The sequence below is a fragment of the Eschrichtius robustus genome, chromosome 1, assembly GCF_028021215.1.
Source record: "Eschrichtius robustus isolate mEscRob2 chromosome 1, mEscRob2.pri, whole genome shotgun sequence".
Lineage (NCBI taxonomy): Eukaryota > Metazoa > Chordata > Mammalia > Artiodactyla > Eschrichtiidae > Eschrichtius > Eschrichtius robustus.
This window is the reverse complement of record NC_090824.1, coordinates 73,926,456-73,947,954: the sequence shown is the minus strand read 5'-3', so window position 1 is coordinate 73,947,954 and position 21,499 is coordinate 73,926,456. Positions and strand designations below refer to the sequence as shown.

At 42.6% G+C, this 21,499-nt stretch overlaps 1 protein-coding gene across 1 annotated transcript in view; it reads left to right on the top strand.

Annotated features, from left to right (window-relative positions):
• Window positions 1-2,551: 2,551 nt before the first annotated feature.
• Window positions 2,552-21,499, top strand: part of LOC137760039 (dehydrogenase/reductase SDR family member 2, mitochondrial-like) — a 31,537-nt gene continuing 12,589 nt past the window's right edge. Inside the window, exons 1-3 of the mRNA XM_068536961.1 lie at window positions 2,552-2,559; window positions 2,731-2,819; window positions 3,071-3,249. Coding sequence (XP_068393062.1) covers window positions 2,552-2,559; window positions 2,731-2,819; window positions 3,071-3,249 — 276 coding nt within the window. The remainder of the gene's footprint in view (window positions 2,560-2,730; window positions 2,820-3,070; window positions 3,250-21,499) is intronic.

Sequence of the window (21,499 nt, the reverse complement as noted above, 5' to 3'; positions counted from 1 at the left end):
TGATGTCAGTAAGTTAATGATTCCCAGGACATGCTCCTCTGCATGCACTAAAAACAAAAATATAGGGGAAAAGGTGACATTATTCTGAAACCTGAAATGATTTACCATATTTTAGCATATATTACCACCCTTCTGAATAGCACAATGACAGCCCCAGTTTGACCATGTAGGGACAAGAAAACTCCCCCACCCGACGTGGAGGAGGAGATGATGATAGAAGCTTGAAGTCTACTCAAGAATGAGGAAGAAGGTGGCCTTGTTCCCCTCCCCACTTTTCCTTTGATTATGAAAATGTAACCCATTAAGTTCTCGGTGCGCGCTCCCTTGCCTGCCTGCTTGTATCTCTCACAAGCGTCCTATACTAATAAACTCTTTCCTTACCTGTCACTCTGCCTCTTGCTGAATTCTTTCTGTGCTGAAACAGAAGAACCTATGCTCTACTAAGTCCCAAAATGCATTCTGCGGTTTCAGCAGCACCTTACGGAGGGTGTTGATGACGGGGAGGGAGAGATGGAGCTGGGAGACAGGACACCTGGCACTTCTGTGTGTTGACTGAATGCCAGCAAAGTTGTTGCCCATCGATTCTGGGACATCACTTCTATTTAACTTGTGGTAAATGCTTTATCATAGGACAAGATTCTGACACTTTACAAAGTGCTTTTTTAAGAGAAAGAAGATGTGGAAAGAAGAAGGCAGAGTGGGGAGTTGCTATCTAATGGGCACAGAGTTTCAGTGGGGGAAGATGAAAAAGTTGTATGGTGGTGATGCTTACACAGTGACGTGAATGTACTTAATGCCAAAGGAGTGTACACTTAAAAATGGTTACAGTGGTAAATGTTATGTTATGTATATTTTATCACAATAAAAATATTTTTAAAATATTTTTATTGAAATATAGTTGATTTACAATGTTGTGTTACTTTCAGGTATACAGTTAAGTGGTTCAGATATATATATATATATATATATATATATATATATATATATATATATATGTTATATATTCTTTTTTTACATTCTCTTCCATTATAGGTTATTAAAAGATACTGAGTATATTTCCCTGTGCTATACAGTAGGTCCTTGTTGGTTATCTATCTTATATATAATCCCAATCTCCTAATTTATCCCTCTCCCTTCCCCTAAAAAATATTTAAAGAAAGAAGATGCAACATCAGGAAGGGCTTGATCCCCAGAAGCCACAGAGAACTGTCTGGCCAAGGGAGTTGCTACCTGGGCCACTTGAAGCAGCTGAGGGATCAGGAGCTGCCACCACTGCTGTCAGCTCCAGAAGGAGACACCCAGGCCTCAATCCATGCCTAGCTGTCCCCATGAAGCCAGGGACTGCATATTCATGTATTCTTTAAAACCAATAATGATGGATATCACATTATTAAGGTATTTAGGTCTCATTGGATAAGAGTGAGAGAGAGTGAGATAACAGTTTTATTTCAAAATATGAATATTTAAAATATGCCAGAAATTACTTCCTTTATAGTGATTTAAATGTAGATGTTAACTCAAGAATGTATGAGGGCCCAACTAGTCTTTCAGAATCCTTCCCGGGGTTCATGGACAACAGTGTGGGGACCATTGCTTGCTCTGGCACTGTGATTACCTTTGCACATGTAACAGTGGCGTAGACAAGAGAACGCTGGACTCTACACCAACCAGGTTCAAGTCCCAGCGCTCACAAGGCTTGCTCTCCCACCCACATCACTCGGTTCTCCACTCAGAAGTCACCTCCTCAAAAGCCTTCTCTGACCCCCTTGTAAAGCAGCATGCCAGGGCCTTCTGCCCTAGATTTGCCTGGCTTTACTTCCCAACACTTATCCATCTGCAGCATGGTGTGTATTTCTTTGTTCACTAGAAGGTGATCTTCTTGAGGGCAGGACCTGGGTCTCTCTTGTTCTCTGTGGCATCTCCTGAGCTTAGGACCGTGCCTGTCAGGGGGAGGTAGACTGGTTCACCCAACATTCCAGCCCCTGGCCTTGCCTGACCCTTATAGCTTGGGTTCCGTGGGAGATGACGCTGCAGCCAAGCAGACCCCCAGACAGGACACAGCAGAGAGAAGGGAGGCCCAATCACCCCCACAAATAACAAGCAACTAACTCTGCGGCCCAGCTTAATTAAGCTCAGGAACAGAAGTAACACAGTCACAGCCCCCACCTCACTTCTGCTTTCCTAGCTCTTAAAAAGTCTTTGTGGCCTGCCGCAACTAAGAAGCCCACATGCCGCAACTAAGACACGGCGCAGCCCCAGATATAGATAAATACATAAATAAATAAATATTTTTTAAAAAGTCTTCATAGACCAAACATAGTTTGGAAACTATGAGATAGAGAATGTTTTATGAACTTTTTTTTTTTTTAGCACAAACAATATGAATAGGCAAATTAAGAATGCAAACACTTCTTAGTTACTTAGAAAACACAGATAATGCCAACTGTGTTCCAATCTAAGAGCCAGGGGCTGGGGGTCGGGGCAGAGACTTGAAGAAGAGGGTATTCTTCAAGAGTGTTCTGGCAGAGGAACATGTGAGGTGTGAGGAAACATGGGCAGGTGCAGAAAGAGGTCGTTGAAATCGGCTAGCAGAGAGGAAAGCGGGAAGCTACCTACTGGATCTGTCATGACCTCTATCAGAGACCTCCCCAGGCCAAGTTCATCAAGAGGGTAACCCAGACAGAGGCCAGCATGTTTAAGACGGCGGCCTAGGCCTCCTACCCCTTGCAGTCTCACTGTCCTGGAGGAGACCAGCAGCGGAGCCAACAGCAGGAAGACATTGGTCAATCAGGTTACTGTGATCACAGGGTCCACAGTGGTTTTGAGCTCCTCCCTGGGGGTCCATTGGGTGACGAGTGACTCTGGGATATTTGCTTCATGCCCTGACTCACCCCATCACTCCTGGTCCTCTGACCACCCATAGGTAGAGGGAGGGATTATCAGCTCTGGGCTGTGGAGAGAATCCAAATGGCAGGGGACAGGGGATAAGGTCTCAGAGAAAGAAGCACAACCTGAAGAGATGGTCTCAGCCCAAAGCTGACATGTCACATCCTCTCCATTTCTGCTCCCAGGATCGGCTTCACCATCACCCGGCATCTGGTCCAGGATGGGGCCCACGTGGTGGTCAGCAGCCAGAAGCAGCAGAATGTGGGCCTGGTGGTGGCAGCATTGAAGGGGGTGGACCTGAATGTGATGGGCACCGTGTGCCACGTGGGGAAGGGTGAGGACCGGGAACAGCTGGTGGCCATGGTGAGGGAGAGCCATTGTTTTAAAACCATAACCTGGGGAACGTGGAACTTCTGGGATTGAGATTCCAAAAGCTCTATTGGTAAGTGCTTTTAATATTACTCCTAAGTATGCCTGGTATAGAACACCCTCAAGCCAGAAAAGAGATTAATAGTCTAGAATAAAGGCAAATTTTGATCATATTTTAAAAAGTGTCCATACTAGTACTCCTTAGTGGCTATTGAGCATTCAAGTGTGGCATGAAAACTAAAAGTTGGTCCTGGCCCCCAGGATGCTCTTGGACGGAGGAGACAGGCTGGAGGAAGGCAGGAGGGGGCTCTAATCCTGACCTAAACGCCTCCTGCTCACCTTCATGGTCCTCAGTGTCCACTTCTGTTCATGCCCCAGCTGTCTGTATTTGCTTCATTCATCTGTGGCTCTATCTGGATTTACCCCTTCTTTCTCTTCCCAGGGGAAGCTCTGCAGTTCTGGTCTCCTCAGTTGGGGTGTACGCCCAGAAGCTGTAAGTATGAAGTTCTATGGCTTTAGATTTGGAGAAAGGACACAACCCCATTTGCCAAGAAAAGTGGAGAGGTCCAGGAAGATCCCAGAGCAGGCCATTGCTGGGTGGGGCACACCTACATAAAATTTGATCAGTGGGTATCTCAGATCTTCCTTCTCCAGAAAGGATACACATGGCAGCATTTTATCCTTTTTCAATGACATTATCAATGATCTCTGCAATTGCTGCTGAAGGGATATACTTCTAGGCACAGGCCTAGAAATTCAATTGAAACTCTCCTTCCCAGTTCCCATACGTGTCATCTACTTTCTTGTCTGTTCACAGAAACTAGGAGCCTACCAAGTCAGTAAAACAACCCTGCTGGGACTCACCAAGAACTGGCACCAAACATCTGGGTGATCTGCCTGGTGCCAGGAGTCTTCAGCCAAGTGGTGAGGACCAAGGAGCGCTCCTGCCCCACTGAGCACTCGGGTGCCTTCCATGCCAGGCCATGCACAACAGGGACCTGGACTCCTAGACCTGGACCTGTGGACTCTCATTCTGATGCTCTGATCCACAGCCTTTGGGATCAACAACAGAATCAGGACTTCAGTCCTCTGTGAGGGAACCAGCCCAGAGTGTCCCCTAGCAGCCCTTCCACAAAGACACAGGCCTGCATGATGTGGAGCCCACGTGACTCCATCTGTACCAGCAGCGCTAACCTTCTGACTTTTCCTTTAGCTATTTGAGGACTCCGCCTTCTGGGAGCATATGAAGGGACTCCATGAAATACAGAGGCAGGTTGTGAGTGAGGCAGTGTCCTTTGTAGATTTGGATTAACATGATCCCAGAACCTTTATGATGGATAAAAGATCATACACCATCCCTCTGCAGGCTATTACCCGTTCCTCTTTCTGAGATCTGATGACCCGCCTAGCTCTGGGATGAGCAAAAGTCCCTGCAGAGCCCATATATCTCCACTTGCAGCCCTTCACACATCCCCTCGGGGTCTTGACTTCACAGCATCCCACAGGAGTCCGGGGCTCATGGGGAAGTGTCACCACCCTCAGCCCCAGCTCCTCTTTCCATGCAGAGTGGGGTGGCCTGAGGACTGTGTAGGACTGGTGTCCTTCCTGTGCTCTCCAGACGCCAGCTACATGACTGGCGCAATCATCGTGGTAGCTGGCTTCTACTCCCACCTCTGAGGGGCATGAGCTCAGAGCTCAGGCTTGCCTCTTGATGTGCAGGCCCCATGTGGTTCTGGGCCACTGTGTTGGAACACCTCTATTAATGACGAGTCTATGCTCCAAATACACACTCTAGTTCAAAACCTTCACTGCCAGAAATAATAAAGGACATCAGAAAAGAGGGCTTGTGGTATGAAACTATCATAAAACCAGCTAAAATAATGTCAGCTTTGCCAGAAAATAAAATATGTGCTTTTGAGTCTTGGAAAAGGGAAGGAACTAAAGGTAGGAAGGGAGAGGGCTGTAAGGAAGGGGGAAATGCATTTTGAGCACACTAGTAAATGCTTTCTTATAGATTATCTCCTAAACATCTCTGTGAGCCTGCTGTTTACATCTCTAATTAATTCTATGGTTAAGGAAGCCAAGACTTAGAGACATTGAAGGAAAATGCTCTGAGAACACACAGCTAGTCCATAAGCAGGAATTGAACCCCAGGTTTTGCACAACAGAAAAGGACCACGACAGAGCCGGAGGTGTCTGAGGGGAAAGACCAGCTCTTAGGGTCCTCATTCTTCCCCAGATCCCCATCCTAAGAGACTAGATTTAGTCTACCTGCATTCATACAACTCAGCATTCCACAGATATGTGCCAGGGCAGTAGCTATTATCTCTCATACAATGAATTTAGACGCTTGATGCCTGAAAGTCAGGGACAGTAGCAGACCCTATGGGTATCCCGCCCATATCCCCTTGGCCCACATTGAAGTCACAAGCATCTTCAGTGGACAATTCCCATACACACTGAATGCTTCAAACTCAAACACGTGTGTCTCCCTCCCTAAGGGCTTTCTCTGGTCACAGTTTTGTGCTCTGCACGTAGAACTAGTTAGTGCCTGCAGAGCAGCCCACCCCAATAAGGGGTGGGAGTTGGGGAATCACTACTCCAGCTGCTTGTCACTTGGTGGGACAATGCCAGAGTGTGTTCTATACAACGTTTCAGAGGGTGCCCAGCAGTGGGCACTAGCCCACAGTTCAAGAGTTTGCTCTTAAACACACACTTTATTGGCTCTTCTCCCTTCCCTGTTTCATTCCCCATTCCCTCACGATTCTCCCCTGGTTCGTCTCCCAAGGAAACTACTTGCACCCAAATTTTGGTCTGAGGGTCTGCTTTTGGTGCAATCCAAATTAAACTGGGGACAAAACCTTCCATTTCACGTTTATAAACGAAAGGCTAAAAATGCAAAAGTCTCACTGAAAAACACGATGGCTGAAAATCATTCACCCTAAAGAATAATAAGTCAATTATTATTTATAATAAGCACATATAGTTGGGATCAGATTGCTTTCATTTTGATAGGCGCAAAGAGTGAGAAATCAGGATAGCTGTTGCTTAAAGTTGGAGAGATCTTCAAGTTTGAAAAGAAGCAAAGAAGAATAAGCATTTACGTAAATGACTAACATCAGACCCTTTCTAAGGTTATTAGGGAAGGAGATAATGAGCAAGATGGCACCAAGTACTTAAAAGCTAAGGAGGAGGTAACCCTAGAGAGGTGATACAGAGCAGGAACAGAGAATGAGATGCCAGAAACCCTGAAGGTTGACAATATTGTCTTCACATATTTTCTTTTTTTTTTTTAAAATGGTTGAAAGTATTATATTTCTTCATCTTGCTTTATTTTTTTTTATAAATTTATTTATTTATTTTTGGCTGCATTGGGTCTTTGTTGCTGCGCGGGCTTTCTCTAGTTGCGGAGAGTGGGGGCTATTCTTCGTTGCGGGCTTCTCATTGTGGTGGCTTCTCTTGTTGCGGAGCACGGGCTCTAGGTGCGTGGGCTTCAGTAGTTATGGCACACGGGCTCAGTAGTTGTGGCTCTCAGACTTTGGAGTGTAGGCTTGGTAGTTGTGGTGCCCGGGCTTAGTTGCTCCGCGGCATGTGGGATCTTCCCGGACCAGGGATCGAACCCGTGTCCCCTGCATTGGCAGGCAGATTCTTAACCACTGCACCACCAGGGAAGTCCCTTCACATCTTTTTTGAATCTCTATTTTCCGAATTTGTTCTTGGATTCACAGAAGGTTCCTGGAGGTATCTGCAGCCTATAAAACTGTATACACAGAGAGGAATCTGGGAAGATGGCCAGGAATCTATATCCCCACCTAGACAACAACTGCACCAGCAGAATCTGCCAGGGGAAGGCTTGGATAGTAAATTGCAGTTAATTTCAGTCAATTTCAGTTCCTAGCACAGTAGCAATTACCCATCCCCCACTCTTAGCCACCTGGTAGGTTGACAGCTGTGCGTTTGTCCCTGGAGGAGCCTGCATACAGCTTCCAGGAGCCAGTTTGAGCTAAAAGGACCTTATCCTCCAAATATCAGGGATCAGTGCTCTGACTGCTGATTGCTGCTTCTGATCACAGAAGTGCAGACAAAGAGGCAGTCATTGTTATTGCACCTCCCCCCTTTATTGCAAGCCTCTCCTCTGCTGGTTGAAGAGACTTCTGGGGGAATTTAAAAGGCTGACACTAGGCAGTTCCCCGGTGGCCTAGTGGTTAGGATTCTGGGCTTTCACTGCTGTAGCCTGGGTTCAATACCTGGTCAGGGAACTGAGATCCTGCAAGCAGCACAGTGCAGCCAAAAAAAAAAAAAAAAGAATATATCATTAAAAATAATAGTAATTAAAATAAATAAAAGGCTGACACTCTCCCCCACACACTTCATATTTTGCTTTCTTTTTCCCCTTTTGGGAGCCAGACATTAAAGACTAGGACATTCAAAAACAACTGTATAGGGCTTCCCTGGTGGCGCAGTGGTTAAGAATCCGCCTGCCAATGCAGGGGACACAGGTTCAATCCCTGGTCCAGGAAGATACCACATGCCGCGGAGCAACTAAGCCTGTGCAGCACAACTACTGAGCCTGCGCTCTAGAGTCCGCGAGCCACAACTACTGAGCCTGTGTGCCACAACTACTGAAGCCCACACACCTAGAGCCCATGCTCTGAAACAAGAGAAGCCACCGCAATGAGAAACCTGCACACCACAACAAAGAGTAGCCCTCGCTTGCCACAACTAGAGAAAGCCTGCACTCAGCAACGAAGACCCAACACAGCCAAAAATAAGTAAAATAAAATAAATAAATTTATATAACAACAAAAACTGTATATACGGGCAAACTTACAAAGTAAATGTGCAAGCTCAAGGCTCAGAAAAGACCTAAGAAGACCTTAGGTTTACTCCTCAGGCTGATCCCCAGCACAGAGACAGCCTACAAAATTTTTTTTAAAAAACAGAAAACCCTGGGGAAAAGGGAGAATCTGATTTCCAGAGTTTCCACATTATTACATTCAAATGTCAAGTGTTCAACTACAACAACAACAACAAAAGCACAAGGCATACAAAGAAACAGCAAAGTATGGGCCAGTCAAAGGGGAAAAAAAAAAATCAACAGAAACCGACCTTGAAAAAGACCAGCTGGCAGATAGACTAGACAAAGACCTTAAAATAACTACCTTAAAGATGCTCAAAGAACTAAAGAAAAATGTGGAGAAAGTCAGGAAAACAATTGGTGAATGAAATTAAAGTATCAATAAAGACACAGAAAACGTAAAAAAAAAAAATAATCCTTGAGCTGACAATTACTATAACTGAAATGAAAAATTCACTAGAAGGATTCAAAGGCAGATTTGAGCAGGCAGAAGAAAGTGAACTTGAAGATAGAACAATGGAAATTATCAACTCTGAGAAACAGAAAGAAAAAAGTTTGAAGAAAAGTGAACAGAGCCTGTGGGTCATCATCAAGTGGACAAACTTATGGATCAAGGGAGTCTTAGAAGGAGCCAAGGGAGAAAGGGACAGAGAGAATATTTTTTAAAATAATGGTTAAAATTTTTCCAAATTTGATGAAAGATATGAGTATAAACATCCAAGAAGCTCAATGAACTCTGAGTTTAGATGAACTCAGAGACATATTAAGTTGCCCATACATATGTCTATGTCACAGCTCCACAGATCTGTGCACAATGTTCTTTATGCCTTCTCTCTACCACATGCCACCTCACTTCCAATTTGACTCCACCCTCCTCCCACCATTTTCTCCACTTCTTTGTCATAGCCTGAAGATAAGGCTAGGACAATGCACTCAATTCAGAGAAGTGCCACTTGGGTGGTTGAAGTTGCCATAAACTTATACACCAGAGATTGAATTAGCTCTCCAGGGGAAAACTTCTTAGGGCTACCCATGCCTGCAGTCTGATTGGAAGATGTCTCTTTGGGAGTTACAGGAGGAGCCACTCTCTCTATCACCAAAAAGCAGACAAATTAAGTGCAATCCATAAAACTCATCTACAAACTTGAGAAATTTTAATGTACAAGGAAGTTGTTTTGATATGGGCATGGTTAATGTTGCAAGTAAAAATGAAAACAGAAGTGCATCCCTTAAGTCTAGAAATAGGAATGTTAAAGCAAAAATATATGTCACTTCATCTTGAGCAATCTGCAGGAGGAAGACAACATGAAAACTCGGTCCATGTTAAATATTCCTTAGCTGAGATGGGTGACAAATTGTCTATGAATCTGAAGAAAATGTTAACATCTACCCAACATTATCGCCCGAATCCACAGTTCATATTCAAACTGCATTTGAATATTTTAAATATTCATTTCAATATTATTGTACCTACAGTCCAAATTCAGATGTAAATGGTCTAAACATTCCAATTTATAGTTGAAGGCCATTAGATTGGATTTTTTTAAAAAAGCAATACCCAGTTATATGCTACCTACAGGAAATGCATTTTAAATATAAAAACACAAATAAGTTAAAAGAAAAAGGGGGACTCCCCTGGTGATGCAGTGGTTAAGAATCCGCCTGCCAATGCAGGGGACACGTGTTTGTTCCCTGGTCCGGGAAGATCCCACATGCCATGGAGCAACTAAGCCCATGAGCCACAGCTACTGCGCCTGTGCTCTAGAGCCCGTGAGCCACAACAACTGAGCCCACGTGCCACAGCTACTGAAGCCTGTGCACCTAGAGCCCGTGCTCCGCAGCAAAGAGAAGCCACCGCAATGAGAAGCCCTGGCACCACAATGAAGAGTAGCTCCCGCTCACCGCTACTAGAGAAAGCCAGCGCACAGCAACGAAGACCCAACGCAGCCAAAATAAAAACAAAACTTAGTTTGTAGCAAATGAATAACAATGATACAACTATACAGTTGTACCAAATCAACCAAAGTTGACTGCTAAAAGAAAACTTGTTTAATCATTACATCAAACAGTCCATAAATGGTAGTACCCTTTCCCCCTACCAAATAAGAAAAGGAAAAAAAAAAGACAAAGGGATGAAAAAAGATACACCATGCTATCTAATCAAAAGAAAGTTTGAACTATATTAATATCAAAGTAGATTTCAAAGTAAAGAATATTACCAGGAATAAAGAAAGTCATTTCATGACGATAAAAGGCTCAATTCACATAAGCACATAACAATCTTAAGTGTTTATGCACCTAATAACAGTGCTTCCAAGTACATGAAACAAAAACTGATAGAACTGTGAGAAGTAGACAAACCCACAATTACAGTCAGCAATTCAGACCCCCACAAAATATGTGAAAGACCTGTCCATTGATAGCTACAAAACTTTGTTGAAAGAAATTTTAAAAGACCTAAATAAAATGAGAGATACCTTGTTCATGGATTAGAAGACTCAACATTGTTAGGATGTTAATTCTCTCCAAATTAATTTGTAAATTCAGTACAATCCCAACCAAAATCCCAGCTGGCCTTTTTCTGGGAATTGACAGACTGATTCTAAACTTCATATGGAAATGCAAATGACCGAGAATTGCCAAAACAACTCTGAAAAAGAACAAAGTTGGAGAGCAAATGTTACTTAATTTCAAAACTTATTTTAAAACTACAATAATCAAGAGTGTGATATTGTTCCCAATCTTAGAAAGTTAAATATATACCTACCTCATGACCCAGCCATTTGTCCTGGAGATATTTAACCAAGAGACTCTTGAGGACACATGTGCAGAGTAAACTCAGAGCTAGGGCTTGACTCTCTAAATAGGCTCCATGTGTGGCCCTGTAGATTACAGTAGTATATCTTTTTCTGACTTCTCAAATTTTCTAAATCTCTGTTAATCTTCATTTGTACTCAGAGACATGGAAAATACCTAGAGATAGCTCTGGCCTACACAACTGCACACAGATGTGGGAGTTTTGGTACACTATACTGTATCCTGTTAAGCTTTAAAGAAAACATCTCAGTACTGTAAATAATTTCCTTTCTACTTTGGCCAATTTGATTCTAAGAACAATTTGTTCCAGAAGACTCATTAAGTAAATTGTCACTGCACTTAAATTCAGCTGAAGCATGAACTATTTGATTTCAGCAAAACTGTCATAAATAAGGCTCATTACAAGTATAGGAGCTCATTTTCTTCTAATATGACTCGGTTTAGAAGCAGTGATTAGTTTCATGCCATCACTAAGCTTTTATTCAACTGGCTTTTGTTCTGACCCTGGCTGTTGAGAGTTCTCTTGGTTTTCCAGCAAGTTCACCTTTATTTTTATCAAGGACAAGAATCATCATATTTCAGGGTTGGGAATATCATCTAACTTTAATCCCTATTTGATGTCTGAATTCCCTCCACAACACCCCTGCAAAATGATCTTCCATCCTCTGTCTGAATAACTCTAGTGTTAAGGAATTCACTATTTCTTAGGGCAGTATCTTTTATCTATGGACAGCTCTGGGCATTTGAAAATACCTTCTTAAATTGAGCTGAAAAATGTCTCCCCGTAGCTCTTCCCCACTGGTCTTATAGCTATCCAAGGAGCACCATTGATCAAGTCAATTCTCTTTTCCCCATGACAGCTCTTCAAACGATAACACAGCTCTATCATTCCTACCCATCCCATTTTGGTCTGCTCTGTTCTCTGTTAAACATCCTCAGTTCCTTCTCTAAGCACCTTTGATCACCAGATAAATAACATTTACTAGCATCACTCATCCCACCAGGAAGACACTGATTCTGCTATAACTAGAAACACATGAGCATTATCATGATCTTAATTCAGTCCACACATTTTTTTTCTGAACTCCTAGTTCACACTTTATTTGTAGGGTAAAACCGTTCTTGAAGCTTCCTAAATCCTCAAGCATTCTGAAAAGTACTCACGCATCACCAACAAGCATCACTTAACTCAGGCCGGAAATCACAGGCAGACGAGTCAGAAGATTCTGAGAAGAGTCTCAAATTCTCTTGGCATCCTGCAAAGAGGCATCCTTGGACACAGTTGCAGTTGGATGTTCGATGGGACTGTGCTCCATCTGAGTCCTGCAGAGAAGGAGAGAGAAGCGTCTTGATTTCCCAGCGGGCAAGTATTATGATAACCTCCACCCTTCATCTGAAGCTGCCCTCCAAGTGCTAATGTCAAGCTCCCTGCAGGGATGAGCCACCGAAGTTGTCTTCTGTGGCATGTGGCTTGATATGGCACTCTTGTTTGGCCTCCATCTTGTGCTGATCCCACTTTCTATCTCCCCTAGTGTTTTTCCCCCCATGGGAGCACTTCCTAACAAATCATTTTTACACAAATCCTTGCCTCAAGGTCAACTTTGGGCATCCACTTCACTCACCATGTCACTCACCACCATCAAGGAGGTCCTGGATATCAGTGAGTATTCTAGAATCCCATCCTGAAGCTCTATTTGCTAGGGTCACAAGTTATCTGAATTTGGTTCCCTTGAAAGCAGACCCTGAGATAAAGACCTCGGTACAGATAGTTTATTTGATATGTAGTCCTAGGAAGCAGGAGTAAAGGAGTGGGAAGGGTGACATAGGTTTAGTGGAATCCTTTCAGGGTCCTTGGTAGAAGCACCCAACCATCACTAGCATATTCCTCACTGCATTTGTATAAGAAGTGTCTTCTAAGCTCTCCAGGGACCATAGTAAGTCAATAGATTCTCGGTCACGTCTCCGTGGCCTCAGCTCAGATAACCAGGCTGTCTCAGCTCTGGTCCCCGTATACTATGCTCCAGCTGACTAGCCCAGGCTTGTTCACGTGGCAGAGGCAGAGGTCCCAATACATAGATTAGAAACACACAACAGCTCTGGAGGCCAAAGCTCAGAACTGGCACATGGTCGTTTTTGTAATAGGGAAGAACAAATCTGACTTCATATTGGATCTGTTTCTTTTACTTTAGTCTTTGTATTCTATAGCTTTTTTTACAAGGTAATCACTAAAGGGGTGGTGCTGAGAGCTTAAAGTATACATAATGGCCCATCTCCGAGAACCCTGCCTCCCATGCCTGAGTGTTAAGCTAAAATACCTTTGTTTAAGCTCACAGGAAACATCCAACCAGGCTCACCTGTGAATGGCTGCAGGAAAGAAGAAATTAACACATCCCCTCCACAGTCTGGCTGGAACCAGGAAATGTTCTCAACAACCTACCACCTTTTTTACTTTACCTCCTCACTTCCCCCTCTTTCTTCTATAAAAGAAACTAGTATCCAAACGCGGACAAGATGGTCCTTTGGGACACTAGTCCACCATCTTCTCAGTCTGCTGGATTTCTGAATAAAGTCACTATTCCTTGCCCCAACACCTCGTCTCTCGATTGATCGGACTGTGGTGCAGCGAGCCGTAGGAGCTTGGACTTAGTAACACTTTCACCTCATTCTATTGGCCAGAACAAGTCACAATGCCAGCCTAGAGTCAAGGGAAAGGAAAATAGACTCCATGTTTCCATGAAAGGAGCTTTAAAATCACATTGCAGGACTTCCCTGGTGGCGCAATGGTTAAGAATCTGCCTGCCAATGCAGGCGACACAGGTTGCCTGCATTGGCAGGCAGATGTGGGATCTTCCCAAGCCCTGGTCCGGGAAGATCCCACATGCCGCGGAGCAACTAAGCCCGTGTGCCACAACTACTGAGCCTGCGCTCTAGAGCCTGCGAGCCACAACTACTGAGCCCACGTGCCACAACTACTTGAGCCCACGTGCCACAACTACTTAAGCCCACATGCCTAGAGCCCGTGCTCCTCAACAAGAGAAGCCACCGCAATGAGAAGCCCGCGCACCGCAACGAAGAGTAACCTCCGCTCGCCACAACTAGAGAAAGCCTGCGCGCAGCAACGAAGACCCAATGCAGACAAAATAAATAAATAAATTTATTTTTTTATTTATAAAATCACACTGCAAAAGGCATGGGTACAGGGGGGAGTGAAAAATTGTAGACATTTCTTTAATCTACAACAGAAAACTACATAGAAACTAAAAACAATAAACTACTGCTAAAAACATGCATGATTCTCACAGACAGTGCTGAGTGAAATAAGCCAGACATGAAAGAATGCATACTGTACTATCCTATTAATATAAATTCATAAACAGGCAAAACTTAAGTGTAGGGTTTATAGATACATGCTGAATAAAGTATTTTTTAAGTAGGGGATTAATTATCATAAATGTCAGCATGGTAGTTACTTTGGGATTGGTAGTTACTTTAAGACGAATGGAAAGGCATTACAATTGACAAGAAACACACAGGGGTTTCTGGGTTATTGGCAGTGTTCCATTTCCTAACCTGAGTGGTAATTACCTGGATAATCATTTTAAAATCATTAAGTGGTAGATTTATGCTTTATTTTTCTTTGTGTTATATCTCATGGTAAAAAAAAAAAAAAAATTAAATACCGTATGATATTGGCATAAGAACAAAAGAATGGACAGTGGAACAGAGTAAAGAACTGAGAAAAACTTCACACCCATAGAAGAGAATTTGATATACAGTAAATGTTGCATCACAATTTAATGACAAAGGACACACTGTTTAGAAGAGGGTGCTGGGAAAACTGGTCCGCTAGAGGGAGAAAAATAAAACTGAATCCCTACCTTCTAAAGTATACAAAGAGGCTCCAGAAAGATTAAAGACCTCAAGGCAAAAGACTACAAATTAATGGTAAATATTGTGGATTAATGTCTTTCTGAAATAGGAGGCAGGGAAGGACTTCTAAAGAACAGCACAGGAAGAAATCATAAGGCCAAACTAATTAAGTTAATTGCATAAAATTAGGAAAATTTGTTCAATGAAGCACAACATGATCAAAGTTAACAAACGGATGACAAATTGAGTGTTATTTGTGATGCCTAAAACTTATTTTTTTAAAAAAAACTAATATCTAACATATACAAGGAACTCTTAAAAGATTAAAAACCAGGAACCCCAAAAGATAAATGGGCAAAGGAAATGAAAAGACAATTTGTAGAAGGGGAAATCAAAAAGGCTGGCAAGCATGTGAAGAGAAGCTCAAACTCATTAGCTATCAGAGTAACACAAAGTTTCAAAATAATAAGATATTACTTTATTAAGCTGGCAAAAATAATAAAGCTGAGAATACCAAGTGTTGGCAGGGATGTGGGGATAGCGGGACCTCTTATGCTGTTGGTGGGCGTGTGGACTGGTGCAGCCACCCTGGAGAGCAATCAGACAGTTCTCAGTTATACATCATTGCATTCCGTGACCAGCAAGCCCCACTTCTGGATATATTTCTCCAAAAAATTCCCACTCAAATTCACATGAGGACATCTCCAAGAAGGTTTATTCCACTGTTTGTGGTGGTAAGGATCTGGAGGTTATCCAGAGTCTATCCAAGAAGTAAACTGGAAAATAAGGAGGACCGTGTAGCAGTCAGAAGCAACAATTAACACATACCAGAGCAACATGCATCATGCCGAGAGAAAACAGGAAGAAAATAATGAGATCTAGAGTGTATATCACTTATACAAATTAATACACCATACCCAACAGACAATACACATCTTAAAAGAACACATACAACTGAACACATATACATTGAACTGGATGGTTTTCTGTAAGGGGAAAGAGGCAAATGAAAGTGGGGATTGGGGTTATGGGTCCTACCCCAACCAATGAGTTCCATGAACCAAAGACTGGATTGAATTCAATCCTCTAAGTCCAAAGTTCCCTCAAAAAAAAAAAAGGAAAACCTCAAAGAGAACAGGAAGGTTTGCAATGAAAAATAAAATCTTTCTTCCTCCATAGTTTTTCTCTCCATGGAATCTGCTGCTAATGTGTATGTGTGTGTGTTGCACATTTTTTAAGAAAAATGCTGAATGCATTTACTAGGACATGTTTGTACGGACAGGTAATTTTTATTTCTATCACATTGTTCTCTACCTTGTTCTCATTGCTTCAGAATATACTTTGGGCACCTTTCCCTTTAAGCTCTTACAGATCTATCTCCTTTATTAACAGCTGTATTATATTGATATACTCCAACTTAAATGTCCTACCAATAGATATTAGTTTGCTTTTTAAGTTGTTTGCTATTAAACAAATTTGCTTTTTAAATTGTTATTAAACGATGTCTTGCAAACATTCTTGCACATAAATTTAGGGGAAATTTTAGCAAGCATATTCACGATGTAAACCCCAAGTACTGAAATTTCTCAATCAATACAGTCAAAATATACACACACTTAAATATTTGATAGATAGGCTAAATTACTTTCCCAAAGGTTGCAACAAAATACAATCCCATCAGGGACTTCCCTGGCGGTCCAGTGGTTAAGATGTTGCCTTCCAATGCAGGGGATGCCAGTTCGGTCCCCGGTTGGGGAGCTACCATCCCACACACCTTGTGGCCAAAAGACCAAAACATAAAACAGAAGCAATATTGTAACAAATTCAATAAAGACTTTAAAAATGGTCCACATCAAAAAAATCTTAAAAAAAAATAAAATAAAATCCCATCAGAAACATCTGAAAGTACCTATTTCCCCATACTTTTGCCAGCTCTGGATATTATGAAGCTTTTCTTTTTTACCAATCTAAAAGTTGAAAGATTGTATCTTGTTGATGTTTTGATCTCCATGTTTTTAAAATATGAGGGAGATGAGAATGTTTCCATAATTTTATAGACTATTTATACTTTTCCTGTGAACTGTCCATTCTTATAACTTGCGTATTTTCTTTTGAGTTGCTTTACTTTCTCTCATTCATTTGCATGAGCGTTATTTTGCAAAATAAGGCAATTAGCCATTTTATCATATGTTCTGCAATTACATTTTCACAGTCTGTCTTGTCTTCTGCCAAACAGAAGTTTAAATTTTTTATACAAATTTATCAGTCTGTTCCTTTATGCCTTCTGGGGAACAGATATTTTAAATTTTATTTTGTCACTTGGAAGTTTCTGAGAGGATTGATTAAAGTGTCTGAGGTGAAGAGGGAGGAGGGGAGTAGCGGAGACAGTTGCAACTTAAAGGCAGAACAAAGAATTTAAACAAAGAGGTAGCAGGGGTGTTAGTGGCAGCAGAAATAGCAGCCCAACTGGGGCCCATTCCAGGGAAGCAACATCCCAGCAGAGCCTGCTGGATCCTTGCACTTAATGGGAGCTCTTAGCTACACCGGTAAGCAGCCCAGACTGGTCATGAGACCTGAGAAACATGCCTAGTTCTTCCCGGACACAGTAGGGAAGGGACCTCCCCAGGTAACTGAAATTCATAATTAGCTGGGTCTTTGGAGACATTTCAAAATAGGGTGTCATTGTTTATTAAGCTGGCAAAATTGGGCATACTTATAATATAAACCTCTCAGTCTGAGTTTCTCAATCAAGTTTCCAAGAGAGATTAAGATTGAAAAATAGGACTTCCCTGGTGGCGCAGTGGTTTAGAATCCGCCTGCCAATGCAGGGGACACGGGTTCGAGTCCTGGTCCGGGAAGATCCCACATGTCATGGAGCAACTAAGACGGTGTGCCACAGCTACTGAGCCTGCGCTCTAGAGCCCGCAAGCCACAACTACTGAGCCAGTGCGCCTAGAGCCCGTGCTCCGCAACAAGAGAAGCCACCGCAATGAGAAGCCCGTGTACCACAACGAAGAGTAGCCCCCGCTCGCCGCAACTAGAGAAAGCCCGCACGCAGCAACGAAGACCCAACACAGCCAAAAATAAATAAATAAAATAAATGTTTTTAAAAAGATTGAAAAATAATAAACAAGTTTTGAACTTTGCAAATTGGGTGATGCTGAAATTTGCCAGTGATGGCCAACGACAGAGCAGCTCCGTTAGCAATTTAATTAGAATACTTCCGAAGCCCCCTGTGGCAGTGAGGGTAGAACTGTGGTCATTTGGTTGAGCCCATCCTCAGTTTTTGATTCGAGATAGGGAAGGACACTGATACTTGGTAAGCACTGTATATTGCACGGAAGGGAGGGGGTAGCTGATGATGTCACCATGTCCCTCTGGATTTACCACTCCAACCTTCCCTGACACACCACTGACCACCTGGCAGGAGTGAAGGAGCTCTACAGGGTTGACAAAAAATCAGAAGGAAATTTTCATACCACACAGATGCCCCCCAAGAGCTTTGCTATTGTAAATGTTACAAACTTGTATTACGTAGGCTAGAAGTGAATTGTACTGCGAATTTTTCTGTTTCTTGCAATTCTCTCATTAAGTTATTAGGCCCTTCTGTTTTATATTTTACTAGCATTTGTATTTCACAAACAGGTCCAATGGGGCAATTTTTGAAGATAAGGTGTGAGACGGAAGAGGAGAATTCTAGGCCGCGTCCCATGGACAATTCTGATAAGATTACTGATGAAGAATTATAATCTTCTGAGTCATTCCACTGCACCATCGTAAAAAGTGGTCTATAAAAAAATCCTCTTTACAATGAAAACTACCCTTCAATTGATTTTTTTTTTGGCTGCGCCGGGTCTTCGTTGCGGCACTCGGGCTTCTCTGGTTGTGGCACACAGGCTCTAGAGGACACGGGCTCAGTGGTTGAAGTGTGCGGGCTTAGTTGCTGTATGGGGGATTTTAGTTCCCCGATCAGGAATCAAACCTGGGCCCCCTGCATTGGGAGTGCAGAGTCTTAACTGCTGGATCACCAGGGAAGTCCCCCCTCAATGGATTTTTACACATGCTGGTAATCCAAGTTGTCCTAGTGCACTGTACTTCATTTGAGGCAAACAACTTACAAATGCAGCAATGGCTCCAGCAAAATGGAAAAGCCACTTAACGATAAATCACAGCCATTTGACCCAGAAAAGTGCTGAATATTTCTAATGGCTATTGGAATCTCAAAGCAAACAGAGAAAAACTTTTGTTTACAAAAAAGGTCAGTGAAGAAGCTCAGGAAGCAAGTGATGGAGTTGCAAACTTGCTGCCTAAGAAGGAAAAATTACAGAGGTGATGAAAATCTCCTAATTCCAGGATGTAAAAGTATAGTGAGTAAAATACTTGGACAGATGCAATACAAGACACTGAAAAATTTCCGTAGCAGGATGTGTTGATGTATTTATGACTTGTCACATGATGTTAAAAAGGTTTTTATGTAATAAACTGAAAACAACCTCTTCTATATCCAGGTTGGTAAGTCGACAGATTTTACTAATGAATGTCATGCTGCAACATTTATTAACGTGTAAATAATGGTAAAATTCAAGAAAAAATTTCTACTGCAAAGTGTTACCTGAAACAAGCAAAGGCCAAGATATATTTCATGTTTTGTTTAGTGTCTAGAAACGAAAGGTTATCTTGGAGGATATTGGCATTTGTACTGATGGTGCCCTATAAACGGTTGGTTCTGTGAAAGGCTTTGCCCCTTGTGTAAAATAAGACAGTCCTGACGTCATCACAACACACTGCTTTCTTCACAGGGAGGTGATGGTGTCAAAAAGTCTAGGAGATTAAATGAAAAACAGTTCTGGATGGTGGTACAAAAATGGTTAACTTTATTAACAAAGACCAGGTCACTCAAGTTTGTTTTTAAAGCTGTGGGGAAACCTGGACAAAGAAAGCGTAAAAATCTCTGCTACATAGTGAAACTTCCGGGGTCAGCAGAGGAAGACTTCTAACAGGGTATTTGAGCTCAAAGGTGAATTTCTGGAGTATGTTCCAGAAAGTCGTGGGCCAGATTCTGCTGAGTGCTTTAAAGATAAGAATGGCTCCAAAAACACGCCTACTTAGCAGATCCTTTTTATCACATGAGCCAGTTGAACAAGCCAATGAAAGTGCTTGGGAAAGATACTTTGGCTTCAATTAACAAGATTTAAAAGGAAATAGAATCTTTGGAAAAATCATGCTGTAAAAGGAGATCATGAAGTGTTTCTGCTGCTGCTTGGACTTGAGAGTGAGGAAGAGAGTAGGCAAGTATGAAAGTTAGCTTACTGGGATCACTGCATGGGGTAGAAAAAAAGAAAGCTGATGTGTAGAAAAGAGAAAAAAGTTGAGGTGATATGGGGGAAAATCGTATGATCACACCAGCATCCTCCCCCCCGTGGGAAACATTGTACAGTCATACCATCATGCCTCCGCAGATCCTCCAGAACAGTGGAGGAATCTGTCTAGTGGGGACCCTCCTAACCCGCCCCATGTTTAGTCGGAGCACACACTCACGATGGCGACAAACCAGCCTTCCAAGCCTTTATCTCCCTCTCACTCTAGGCAACCAATGTTCAATTGTCTGTTCCAATTCTCTATCAAACCACTACCCTGGGACTTCCCTGGTGGTGCAGTGGTTAAGAATCCGCCTGCCAATGCAGGGGACACGGGTTGGAGCCCTGGTCCGAGAAGATCCCACATGCCGCGGAGCAACTAAGCCCGTGCGCCGCAACTACTGAGCCTGCACACCTAGAGCCCGTGCTCCGCAACAAGAGAAGCCAACGCAATGAGAAGGCCGCGCACTGCAAGGAAGAGTAGCCCCCACTCACCGCAGCTAGAGAAAGCCCGCACGCAGCAACGAAGACCTAACGCAGCCAAAAATTAATTAATTAATTAATAATTTTTAAAAAATTACTCTGAGGATGAGTGCGTTCCTTGATCTGAAGAAATGTGACTCAGTGGTCCGAATTGGTACAGTATCTTGTCAACTGAGATAAATATCATGGTCACCATAAAACTAATCCACCGTGGTTTGCATACAAAGTATATCAGCCCCTTCATAGGGGGAGTTCCACTAGGCATTTATAGGAAGGGAATAATCCCCCTTCTTCAGAGTAAACAAGTGTTAGAGCAGCTTTTATCCAGTCCACCAGGCTTAGGAATAACCTCCTGTGTGTCTGGATCATGCATAGATATCTGTATTTGTTTAGTAGTGAGCTGTGGGTCCTACGTCAACCCCAATGTGTTCTTCCATGCTGCAATATTCAAAAGCAAGGAAACTGCCCCTAAATTAGTCACTCTCACAATCATTTTAGTAAAGGTTTTTGAGGAAGCTGATGACATTGATTCACAAAATGAGATAACTCCTTCACACTATTGCCCTCTGGTTTCAGTAGTTTCTTCGTTTTGTCCTCTTCCAACCTGGACGAACTCCTTGGTGACCAGAGGTTGTAGACATGGTGTCTGCTGTCCCAGCATAAATTTTCCAGCACAGGTTTTAAATGAAAAACACAGATTTTATTATTTCTTTTTAGCTTCAAAAATAACATTTTATATGCATATATAGGCCTACAGAAGAGATCAAGAAACTTATATATGTGCATAATAACTTTGTAATTGCTAGACTTTTATTTTAGCCTGATCATGTCACTTAGTGAGAAATTTCTTTTTCAGTCT